Raw genomic sequence first — 12,611 nt, 5'->3', positions numbered from 1 at the left:
TGTTGGCTTGTTTTTTATTTTATCATAACAAAATTAACCAATATAATAAGCAATTGATCCAAATCAGGCATTACAGTGACCAAAAATATCAAATCTAACATGCTAACATTTAATTTTCTTTAGTCTCACAGTTACTTTTTTCCTGCTATTGTTACATCATGAAAGTAAGTACATTTGTCAAAAACAAAAAAAGAAAAAAGCATAAAGTATAGCACTAACTGTAAAATCTGCCACCAACTTTTTCTGTGAGAAGGTTTAACTTGGCTCTCATATATGAATTTCTAAAACATTTAGTTTTCTTTTTTAAAAATGTATTTTCATGTCTCAATGCTACTGAATAACTCCTCTTCCAATAGAAAAATTATAAATTTAAGAAAATTACTTTTTATGTAGTTTTTTATCACAAAGAGGTTTTGAAGACTTTCTTGGTCTCAGTGATTTACATTTCTGCATTCGCTTAATTTCTTTTCCTTCAATTTGCAAGAATTCTGGCGATTTTGCCTTTAAGAAAATATAAAGTGTGCCGTTAAGGGATGATGTAACATGAGAGTTAGATCTTTCTCTCATATTTAGTGAGTCATCTAATATTTAAACTCCAGATTTCTATGTATATGTTATAACAGAATGCTAAAAGTAAATTGATAGTTTCCTCTAAATCCATATCTAAATTTTACATATATACCTATATAACAATAAAAATATTAGTATCATGTTGATTTACAACATTTTTATTTGTTACCTTAAAATTATTGAAGAATAAATATATTTTCCCTCCATAAGTGCACTCTTCTTTATTGGTATTTGTAATAAAACTTACCCTTATTTCCTTAAAGTTTGGCATGACTGCTGGTTACAACCACAAGCTAAAAAGAACTTTAGTGTTTTATATTTTTGTTTTGATCAGTTTATCAGAATAAACTTCTGCAGAATTCATGGTAATCATTCATGTAAAGATATTTTCTCTGTGGGTTTCTCTATATATTTTTGAGATCAGATTTAAGGAAGAAATCAGGGAGGCCCTCCTTGGGAAAAGCTATGGTTGAATAAGTAGAAGGTAGCCAGATGAAAGGAAGTTAATTTTTTTATGCTAGGTAGGGTTTAGGTTTGATACAGTAGTAAAGAAGGAGCTATTGCAGCTTCTTGGGTGATGAAGTAATGAAGAATAAAGAAAGTTCAATGAATACAGAGCATTCCACCTAACCATCTTGGTAATCTGAATTTCCTGTACAGTATTTCCAGAAAGTGGTCATCACCTGGCTGGAACATGGTCAGGAGTGGAGAACTTGAATACATATAAACTCAGCCACTTTCTCTTTGAAAGTCTTCCAGTCCTGGAATTTTTTGCTTGTTTCTTTATTATTGAATCTAACAATTTTCATCCACCAGTCTCAATTCAAACCTCAGGAACCATACAAGCACAATCTAGCTCTCAATTGTTTGAGAGACAGACAAATATTAGAATACAGTTTACTCCCCTGGGCCTGCTTTCCCCTCAGATACACATCCCCAGTCCTTTCAACTCTACCTTATATGACATGGTTTTGAAGTACTATGCTTAGTCATCCTCACTGCTTTCTTCCAAATAGTCTCTAATTTGTCAGAACTCCTCCTGGGGTTGGACACCCGGATGTGAATATAATATCTGAGGTGTGATATAATCAGATCAGCCAGAAAAAGAGATGGTATTTGTCAAACAATGCAAATTATGATTGCATGTGGCTTCATCACAAAACTACACTACAGCCTAAAACACTGAAGTTTTTCACATTTGCTACTAAATCTTGTCATCCCATATCTATGCACTTACTTTGTGGATCCTAAGGCTATCCTAATTAAATTTCATCTGAGATCTGACTAATCAAATTTTTTTAATTCTTAACTTTTGTGGGTACATAGAAGGTATATATATTCATGGGATTCATAAAATGTTTTCATACAGGCACGCAATGCATAATAATTACATCATGGAAAATGGAGTATCCATTCCCTTGAGCATTTTTCCTTTGTGTTACAAACAATCCAGTTATACTCTTTTAGTTATTTTTAAATGTACAATTAAATTATTACTGACTGGCCGGGTGCAGTGGCTCACACCTATGATCCCAGCACTTTGGGAGGCCAAGGTGGGCCGATCACCTGAGGTCGGGAGTTCGAGACCAGCCTGACCAACATGGAGAAACCCGTCTCTACTAAAACTACAAAATTAGCTAGGCGTGGTGGTGCATGCCTGTAATCCCAGCTACTCAGGAGACTGAGGCAGGAGAATCATTCAAACCCAGGAGGCATAGGTTGCGGTGAGCCAAGATTGCACCATTGCATTCTAGCCTGGGCAACAAGAGTGAAATTCCATCTCGAATGAATAAATAAATAAATAATTACTGACTATAGTCACCCTGTTGTGCTATCAAGTATTATGCCTTCTTCATTAATTCTGTTTTTTGTACCCATTAACCACCCCCACTTCACGCCCATCAAGCCTCCCTTCCCAGCCTCTGGTAACCATCCTTATACTCTCTATCTCCATGGGTTCAATTGTTTTGATTTTTAGATCCCACAAATAAGTGAGAATCTGTGATGTTTGTCTTTCTGTGCCTGGATTATTTCACTTAACATAATGATCTCCAGTTCCTTCCATGTTGTTGCAAATGACTGAATCTGTCTTTTTTTTTTTTTTTTTTTTTTTTTTTGAGACAGGGCTTCAATCTGTAACCCAGGCTGGAGTGCAGTGGAATGATCACAATGCACTGCAGCCTCAGCCTCTTGGGCTCCATTGATCCTCTTACCTCAGCATCCCAAGTAACTGGGGCTACAGGCATGCACCATCAAGCCTGGCTAATCTTTGTATTTTTGTAGAAATGGAGTTTTGCCATGTTTTCCAGTCTGGTCTCAAACTCCTGAGCTCAAGCAATCTACACGGCTAGGCCTCCCAATGTATTGGGATTACAGGAATGAACCACTGTGCCCAGCCTCATTCTTTTTCATGGTTGACTAGTATTCCATCATGTGTATGTACCACATTTTCTTTATCCATTCTTCTGCTGATGGACACTTAGGTTGCTTCCAAATCTTGGCTGTTGTGTGACCAGTGCTACAACAAACATGAAAGCGCAGATATCCTTTGACATACTGATTTCCTTTCTTTGGGGTATGTACCCAGCAGTGGGATTGCTGTATCATATGGTAGTTCTATTTTCAGTTTTTTGAGGAATCTCCAACCTGTTCTCCATAGTGGTTATACTAATTTACATTCCCATCAACAGTGTATGAGGCTTCCCTATTCTCCGCATCCCTGCCAGCATTTGTTATTGCCTGTCATTTGGATATAAGCCATTTTAACTGGGCTGAGATAATATCTCATTGTAGTTTTGAGCACTTTTCATATGTCTGTTTGCCATTTGTATGTCTTCTTTTGAGAAACGTATATTCAAATCTTTTGCATATTTTTAAATAAATGGTTAGATTTTTTCCTACAGAGTTGTTTGAGCTCCTCATAAATTCTGGTTATTAATTCCTTGCAAGACGTGTAGTTTGCTAATATTTCTCCCATTCTGTGGGTTGTCTCTTCACTTTACTGATTGTATCCTTGGGTGTGCAAAAGCTTTTTAACTTGACATGAACCCATTTGTTCATTTTTGCTTTGGTTGCCTGTGCTTGTGGGGTATGGCTCAAGAAATATTTGCTGAAACCAATGTCCTGGAGAGTTTCCCCAGTGTTTGTTTTTTTTGTGTGTGGTAGTTTTATAGTTTGAGGTCTTAGATTTAATTATTTAATCCATTTTGATTTGATTTTGTCTATGGTGAGACATAGGGGTCTAGATTCATTCTTCTGCATATGGATATCGTTTTCCCAGCATCATTTATTGAAGAGGCTCTCTTTTCCCCATCATATGTTCTTGACACCTTTGTTGAAAATGAGTTTACTGTAGGTGTGTACTGTATTCTGTTCCATTGGTATACGTGTCTGTTTTTATGCCAGTACCATGCTGTTTTGGTTTCTATAGCTCTGTAGTATAATTTGAAGTCAGGTAAGGTGATTTTCCTCCAGGTTTTTTGTTTTTGTTTTTATTTGTTTGGGGTTTGCTTTTTGTTGTCGTTATTGTTTGTTTGTTTTGTTTTGTATGATTTTTGTTTTTGTTTGCTTAGGATAGTTTGGTTATTCTGGGCCTTTTTTGGTTCCATATAAATTTTAGGATTGTTTTTTCTATTTCTGTGAAGAATATCATTGGTATTTTGATACAGACTGCATTGAATCTGTAGAATGCTTTGGATAGTATACACATTTTAACAATATTGGTTCTTCCAATCCATGAACATGGAATATCTTTCCATTTTTTGGTCCTCTTCAATTTCTTTCATCAGTGTTTTATAGTTTTTATTATAGAGATCCTTCATTTCTTTGGTTAATTCCCAGGTATTTTGTAAATGGGACTACTTTTTACTTCCTTTTCAGTTTGTTCACTGTTGGCATAGAAATGCTACTGATTTTTGCATGTCAACTTCTTGTCCTGCAACTTTACTAAATTTGTTTATCAGTTCTAATAGCTTTTTGTGGAGCCTTTTGGTTTTTCCAGATATAAGATCATACCATCTGCAAACAAGAATAATTTGACTTCTTCCTTTAAAGTTTGGATGCCTTTTATTTCTTCCTGTTGTCTGATGGCTGTAGCTAGAACTTCCAGTAAGATGTTGAATAACAGTGGTGAGAGTGGGCATCTTTCAGGTGATTCAGATCTTAGAGGAAAGGCTTTCAGTTTTCCCCATTCAGTATGATACTAGCTGTGGGTCTGTCACATGTGGTTTTGGGATTTATTTATTTATTTATTTATTTTTGAGATGGAGTCTTGCTCTGTTGCTGAGGCTGGAGTGCAGTGGCATGATCTCAGCTCACTACAACCTCTGCCTCCCAGGTTCAAGCAATTCTCCAGCCTCAGCCTCCCGAGTAGCTGGGCTTACAGGAACGCACCACCGTATCCAGATAATTTTTGTATTTTTAGTGGAGACGGGGTTTCTCCATGTTGGCCAGGCTGGTCTCAAACTCCTGGCCTCAGGTGATCCACCTGCCTCAGCCTCCGAAAGTGCTGAGATTACAGATGTGAGCCACCACACCGGTAAAAACCATATGTGGTTTTTATTATGTTGAGCTATGTTCCTTCTATAACCAGTTTTTGAAATTTGTTGTTGTTGTTGTTGTTCATGACAGGATGTTGAATTTTATCAAATGGTTTTTCAGCATCAACTGAAATGATCACAAGGTTTTTGTCTTTCATTCTGTTGATAGGACGTGTCACATTAATTGATTTGCATATGTTGAACCATCCATGCATCCCAAAGTGGGATTTATCCCACTTTGTCATGGATAATCTTGTTAATGCATTGTTGAATTCAGTTTGCTAATACTTTGTTGAGAATTTTTGCATCAATATTCATCAGGGATATTGGCCTGTAGTTTTCTTTTTTTTTCTTTTTTTTTGGTGTGTCTTTGTCTGCTTTTGATATCAGCATAATACCTGCCTCATAGAATGAGTTTGGAAGCATTCTCTTCTAGTTTATTTTTCAGAATAGCTTGAGTAGAATTGGTGTTAGTGCTTTCAATTCAGCAGTGAAGCTATTGGGTCCCAGGCTTTTCTTTACTGGGAGACTTTTTATTATGGATTTGATCTTGTTACTGGTTATGGGTCTGTTCAGGTTTTGGATTTCTTCCTGGTTCAATCTTGGTAAATTGTATGTGTCTAGGAATTTGTCCATTTCTTCTAAATTTTCCAATTTATTGGCATATAGTTGCTCATAGTAGCTAATAATAATCCTCTGAATTTCTGTAGTAATGTCTCCTTTTTCATCTCTGAGTTTATTTATTTGGATCTTCTGTCTTTTTTTCTTAGTCTGGCTAAAGGTTTATTAATTTTGTTTAGCTTTTCAAAAAACCAACTTTCTTATTTCATTGACCTTTTGTATTGTTTTCTTCATTTCAGTGCAATTTATTTCTGCTCTGACCTTTATTCTTTGCTTCCACTAATTTTTGGTTTGGTTTTCTCTTTCTTTTCTAGTTCTTTAAGATCCATCATTAGCTTGTTCATCTGAAGTTTTTCCTCTTTTTTGATGTAAGCACTTATACCTATGAACTTCCCTCTTGGTACTACTTTTGTTGTATCCCACAGGTTTTGGTATGTTATGTTTCCATTATCATTTGTTTCAAAAAAGTTTTTCAATTTCCTTCTTAATTTCTTCATTGACTTGCTGGTCATTCAGAAGCACATTGTTTAATTTCAATGCGTATAGTTTCCAGAATTATTCTTGTTACTGATTCCAGTTTTATTCTATTGTTTTTCGTTTGTTGTTTGTTTGTTTGTTTGACACTCTGTCACGCAGGCTGTAGTGCAGTGGCACAATCTCGGCTCACTGTGACCTCCAGCTGCCAGGTTCAAACAATTCTCATGCCTCAGCCTCCTGAGTAGCTGGGATTGCAGGCATGCACCACCACATCTGGCTAATTTTTGTATTTTTAGTGCAGACGGGGTTTTGGCATGTTGGCAAGGCTGGTCTTGAAACCCTGACCTCAAGTGATCCACCCACCTTGGCCTCCCAAAGTGCTAGGATTGCAGACGTGAGCCACCACACCTGACCAGTTTTACTCTATTGTGGTCAGAGAAAATGTTGGTGTTTTTTTTTAATGTTTTAAGACTTGTTTTGTGACCTAACATATGGTCTGTCCTCGAGAATGATCCACATGCTAAGGAAAAGAATGTGTATTCTGCAGCCATTGGATGAAATGTTCTATAAATATCCATTAGATCCATTGCTCTATAGTGCAGATTAAGTCTGATGTTTCTTTGTTGAATTACTGTCTATAAGACCTGTCCAATGCTGTAGGTGGGATGTTGAAGTTTTCAGCTATTGTATTGGAGTCTGCCTCTTTGACTCCCTAATATTTGCTTGATAAATCTGGGCACTCCAGTGTTGGGTGCATATATAATTAAAACTGTTATATCCTCTTTCTGAATTGACCCCTTTATGATTGTTTAGTGACCTTCTTTTTCTCTTCTTAGAGTTTTTTTCCTGAAATCCATTTTGTCTGATGTAAGTATAGAGATTCCTGCTCTTTTTTGGTTTCCATTGGCATGGAATATCTTTTTCCATCCCTGTATTTTCAGGCTATGTGTGTCTTTATAGATGAAGTGCATTACTTGTAGGCAACAGATCAATCAGTCTCAATTTTTGAATCCATTCAGCCACTCTGTGTCTATTGATTGAAGAGTTTAGTCCATTCATATTCAACATTATGACTGATGAGTACGGACTTTCTCTTGCCATTTTGTTATTTGTTTTCTGGTTATTTTGTGGTCTTCTCTTCCTTCTTTCTTTCCTGTCTTCCTTTTAGTAAAGGTGGCTTTCTTTGGTCATATGATCTAGTTTCTTGCTTTTTATTTTTTGTGTATCTGTTGAATGATTTTTGTTCTGAGGTTATCATGAGGCTTCCAAATACTGTCTTATAGTCCATTATTTTAAACTGAGAACAACCTAACACTGTTTGCATAAACACACAAACAAGCAAGCAGAAAAGAAAAAAAAACTAATAAAGCCTCTAAACTTTAACTTTATTCTCCTGCTTTTTATCTTCTTCTTGTTTCTATTTATATCTATGGTACTGTCTATATCTTGAAAAGTTGTTATTATTTTTTGTTGGTTAATCATTTAGTCTCTCTACTTAAGTTTACACACCACATTTATGGTGCTATAATATTCTGTTTTTCTGTGTACTTACTTTTACCAGTGAGATTTGTACCTTCATATTATTATTTATTCCTCATTATCATGCTTTTCTCTCTGGTTGAAGTACTCCTTTTAGTATTTCTTGGAGGACAGGTCTGATGTTGATAAAATGCCTCAGCTTTTGTTTGTCTGGGAAAGATTTTATTTCTCCTTCATGTTTGAAGGATAATTTCACCAGATACATTATTCTAGGGTTAAAGTTGTTTTTATTTAGCACTTTAAGTATGTCATGCTACTCTCTCGTGGCCTGTAAGGTTTTCACTGAAAAGTCTGCTGCTGGACATATTGGAGCTCTATTGTATGTTGTTTCTTTTCTCTTACTGTTTTTGAAATCCTTTCTTTATCCTTGACCTTGGGTATTTAATTATTAAATTCCTTGAAGTAGTAGGGTTAAATCTTCTTGGTGTTCTATAGCCTTCTTGTACTTGGATAGTGATATCTTTCTCCAGGTTGGGGAAGTTCTCTGTTATTATCCCTTTGAGTAAACTTTCTACCTCTATGTCTTTCTCTACTTCCTCTTTAAAGCCAATATCAGTTAGATTTGCCCTTTTGAGATTGTTTTATAGATTTTGTAGGTATGCGTCATTGTGTTTTATTCTTTTTTCTTTTGTCTCCTCTGTGTATTTTCAAATAGCCTGTCTTTAAGCTAATTAATTATTCCTTCTGCTTGATCAATTCTGCCACTAAAAGACTCTGATGCATTCTTCAGTATGCCAACTGCATTTTTCAACTCCAGAATTTCTGCTTGATTCTTTCTAATTATTTCAATGTCTTTGTTAAATTTCTAAGATAGAATTCTGAATTGATTCTCTGTGTTATCTAGAATTTCTTTGAGTTTCCTCAAAACAGGTATTTTGATGTCTCTATATATTTTGAATATATCTCTATTTCTCTCAGGGTTGGCCCTTGGTGCCTTATTTAGTTCATTTGGTGAAGTCATGTTTTCCTGGATCATCGTGATACTTGTAGATACCTGTCTGTGTCTCGGCATTGAAGAGTTAGGTATTTATTGCAGATTTTGCGGTCTGGGCTTGTTTGTACCCATCCTTTTGGGGAAGGCTTTCCAGATATTCAAAATGAGTTGGGTGTTGTAATCTCAGCTGTATCTGCTTTAGGGTTGGGAACCCCAAGCCCAGTAATGCTGTGGTACTTGCAGACTCATACCAGGTACCACCTTGATGGTCTTGAACCATATCTGGAAGAATTCTCTGAATTACTAGGCAGAAACTCTTGTTCTCTTCCTTTACTTTGTCCTAAACAAACAAAGTCTCTCTCTCTTTCTTTCTTTCTCTTTCTCTCTCTCTCTCTTTCTTTCTCTTTCTCTCTCTCTCTCTCTCCCCCGTGAGCCAACTGGAGCTGGGGATGGAGTGACACAAGCACCCCTGTGGCCTCTATTCCTAGGACTGCACTGGGTCAGATCTGAAGCCAGCACAGCTCTAGGTCTCGCTCAAGGCCTGCTATAACCACTCTCTGGCCACTACCTATGTTTGCTCAAAGACCTAGAGCTCTACGATCATCCGGTGGCAAAACCAGCCAGGCCTATGTCATTTGCAGCAAATTCGCTCAGGCCCCGGGTGCAACCAGATGTGCCATCCAGGAGCCAGGGACTAGAGTCAAAAACCTTAGACATCCATCTGGCATTCTATTGTACTACAGCTGAACTGGCACTCAAACCACAAAAGGAAATCCTTCCCACTCTTCTCCCCACTTTTCAAAAGCAGAGGAGCCTCTCCCTGTGGCCACCGCCATCTCAGGCCCACGAGGACTATTCCCAGACTCCTGCCAATGTTTCTTCAAGGCCTAAGGACTCCTCAGTCAGCTTGTGGTAAATGCTGCTTGGCCTGGGACTCATCCTTCAGGGGAGTGGGCTTCCCTCTGGCCTAGGGCAGGTCCAGATATGGTGTACAGGAGCCAAGTCCTGGACTCAAGGACCCCAAGAGCCCACTTGGTGCTCTACTCCCCTATAGCCAAGCTGGTTTCTAAAGTGCAATACAAAGTCCTCTTTACTTTTCCCTCCATTTTTCTCAAGCAGGGGTCTCACCCTGTAGCCACCACAGCTGGGAATGTGCTGAGTCTCGCCTGAGACCTGCAAGTCTCAGGGTCTCACCCAAGGCCCTCAGCTGATATCCTTTCTAGCTATTCAGAGCCCAAAGACTTTTCAGTTAGGTGATGAATCTTACCACAACTGGGTCCTTCTCTTCAAGGCAGCCCAGGGCATGTCTAGAAATGTCTGGGAGCTAGGGCCTCATGACACTGACCAGTGCACTATCCTGCTGTGGCTGAGCTTGGTATGTAAGACACAAAACAAAGTCTTCCCCACTCTTCCATCTCCTCTTCTAAAGCAAAAGGAAGGAGTCGCTTTTGGAGCCATGAGCTATGCAGCCTGGGGTTAGGGGAGGAGTTATGCCAGCACTACTTAGCTGCCCTGGCTGGTGTCTCAGTAGGCTGCATGCCTCCCTATTCCACTATCTCTGAGTCCAGTTCAACCCTAGGACTTACCTACGTGTTGCAGTACTTGTGGCCTACACTGCCCTTCAAATTTATTTGGGGCCTCCGAGCATGTTAGCCTGTGGTGGAAAGGCTTTTAAGAAATCAATCTCCGACCACTGAGATCAGCTATTCCTCTCTGGGTAGGGTTCATTTAAATGCACCCTCTGTGGGCAGGCACCAGCTGAGTTTGGTTAAGTTTTGGTTTCTGCTATAATGAGACAGCATTGAGTTCAACACTTCACACTTGCTGGCTCTCCCTCTCCCCAGGGCACAGAAAAACTCTCTGCACCACCCCTCAGCTGCCAATGGGTCAGGGAGGGGTGGTGTCAGCAACGCAAGACTATTTTTCCTACGTCTTCAATGCCTCTTTCAGTGATATGAAGTTACAGTCAGGTTCTGTGTCCTGGTGTACTGTGGAGTGGAGGGGGCAATCAATGGAGCCTTCTATTCCACCATCTTGCTCCACCTCCTCCAGACAAATCTTACCAGTAGCATTTTTGATGCTATCTACAAATTCAATCAACAAGTTTTCCATTTTCTCATCTGATATGGTTTGACTTTGTCCCCACCCAAATCTCATCTTGAATTGTAGCTCCCATAATTCCCTCATGTTGTGTGAGGGACCCAGTGGGAGATAAGTGAATCATGGGGGCAGTTTCCTCCATACTGTTCTCATGGTAGTTAATAAGTCTCACAACATCTGATGGTTTTATCAGGGGAAACTTCTTTCTCTTGGCTCTCATTCTCTTCTCTTGTCTGCCACCATGTGAGACACACGTTTCACCTTCCACCATGATTGTGAGGCCTCCCCACCCATGTGGAACTGTGAGCCCATTAAACCTCTTTCTTTTGTAAATTGCCCAGTTTTGGATATGTCTTTATCAGCAGCATGAAAACAGACTAATACATCATCTAAGCCATTAGGAAATATATCGAATTGGACACAGCCCTGTAGCAGTCCACGAGACTTCCATGTACTAGTTGTGCATCCTTTGCATAAGTAGTTACAAATCCATTTAGTAGTCCACCTGACCACAATCTCCTCTACAAAACCATCATTGGGAGGCTTTCATAAGCAGGTTGCTGATACTCCAATGATAATAGCAATAACTAATGTTTATTGAGTTTTCTGTGTGTCAGGCATTGTTCTAAGTGCTTTATATTGTAGCATCTACATATAATCCTCACAAAAACAATATGAGGTGGGCACTGTCATTATCCTCATTTTACAATACAGACATATAGTAGAGTTCAGTACTTTGCCTAAGGTCACACTACTAGTAAAGGGTAAAGAGAGGATTCGGTCCTTGGACATCTAGTTGCAGAGGCTGTGCTCTTCCCACGATACTCATGTTGAACACCAGGTTTAACATTTTTATGATGTTTAGTCTAGGAATTCTAGGAAAATAAATGAGGTTAGTCTTCCATGGCTTATCCTTAAGGGACCCATACTCCAAGTGATTACCACTTCGTTTAAGAAGGGTTCAAACACAATTCTCTTAATGATCATTTAATAATTCTAGAGTTTTGTCCAAGATCAATGCATAGATTGCAGAAATCTCAACCCTTACACTTAAAAAAATAAAAAAGTCATATTTGCAGTTGCCAGTCTCCAGGCATTTGCACCTCTCCCACTGTAGCAGCTCCCCAAAGCTGCTGCTGAAAGGTGCAACAAGCTTAAACCCATCTATCTGAGCTATCCAACAGGCTCAGATATCCAAGTTAACTCTTAAAATCTTTTATAAATCTTGCACTTTAAGTTTCTATTATGAATTCTTCTTTCTAAAGATCATTCTCCCTGTCAGATTTAAAAGACACAAAGCATAAGTTTATCAGCTTCCTTTTCTCTTTGTTATACTTCTATTTATTTAAAACCTCAATCTTTTTCCAAAAATAAATTAAGGCAGCTGTCATCTCTTGTCATCACACTATTCATCCATATGACAGAGTTATCTTTCTTTTATTCCCCCTCTCTTTGCTCCAAAACTAACATCAAAAATACTTGTTTTTTTCTTAACATTATTCATAGGACTAAACCCATTCTGGATCTCGGCTTTCTTGGTACAATTTTATAGCAACATGCCACCTTTATATTTTTCTATGGATATGCATTTCTATGGATATTTTTAAAACTCTAAATGCAAGAGATTACTCGTACATGTTTTGTGAGAATTTGGGAGATTTAGGGTATCCCCATACCTGTTAAACTTTCCTCCATTTATAATATCAGGTCATGTGATCATATCTATACTTTTTATAGACTTTCACTGACATTTTCTAAAATGTTCAACCATCCTATTATTGGCTTTGTGTCAGTTATTTCTTCACAGAATCACTATTATTTCTATCTAACTT

The 12,611-nt window shown here is 38.1% G+C and overlaps 1 protein-coding gene across 4 annotated transcripts in view; it reads right to left on the bottom strand.

Annotated features, from left to right (window-relative positions):
- Nucleotides 1-12,611, bottom strand: part of TTC6 (tetratricopeptide repeat domain 6) — a 246,741-nt gene that overhangs the window by 160,939 nt on the left and 73,191 nt on the right. For 3 of the 4 annotated variants that reach the window (XM_058429880.1, XM_058429881.1, XM_058429882.1), the window contains exon 5: nucleotides 383-501. The exons of the other annotated variant lie outside the window; for it this stretch is intronic. In XM_058429880.1, coding sequence (XP_058285863.1) covers nucleotides 383-501 — 119 coding nt within the window. The remainder of the gene's footprint in view (nucleotides 1-382; nucleotides 502-12,611) is intronic. 4 annotated transcript variants of the gene reach the window in all.

This window comes from Hylobates moloch, unplaced genomic scaffold, assembly GCF_009828535.3.
Source record: "Hylobates moloch isolate HMO894 unplaced genomic scaffold, HMol_V3 SCAFFOLD_16, whole genome shotgun sequence".
In the NCBI taxonomy this organism is placed as follows: Eukaryota; Metazoa; Chordata; class Mammalia; order Primates; family Hylobatidae; genus Hylobates; species Hylobates moloch.
Note: the sequence above shows the minus strand (reverse complement) of the source record. Positions and strands in the feature narration are given on the sequence as shown.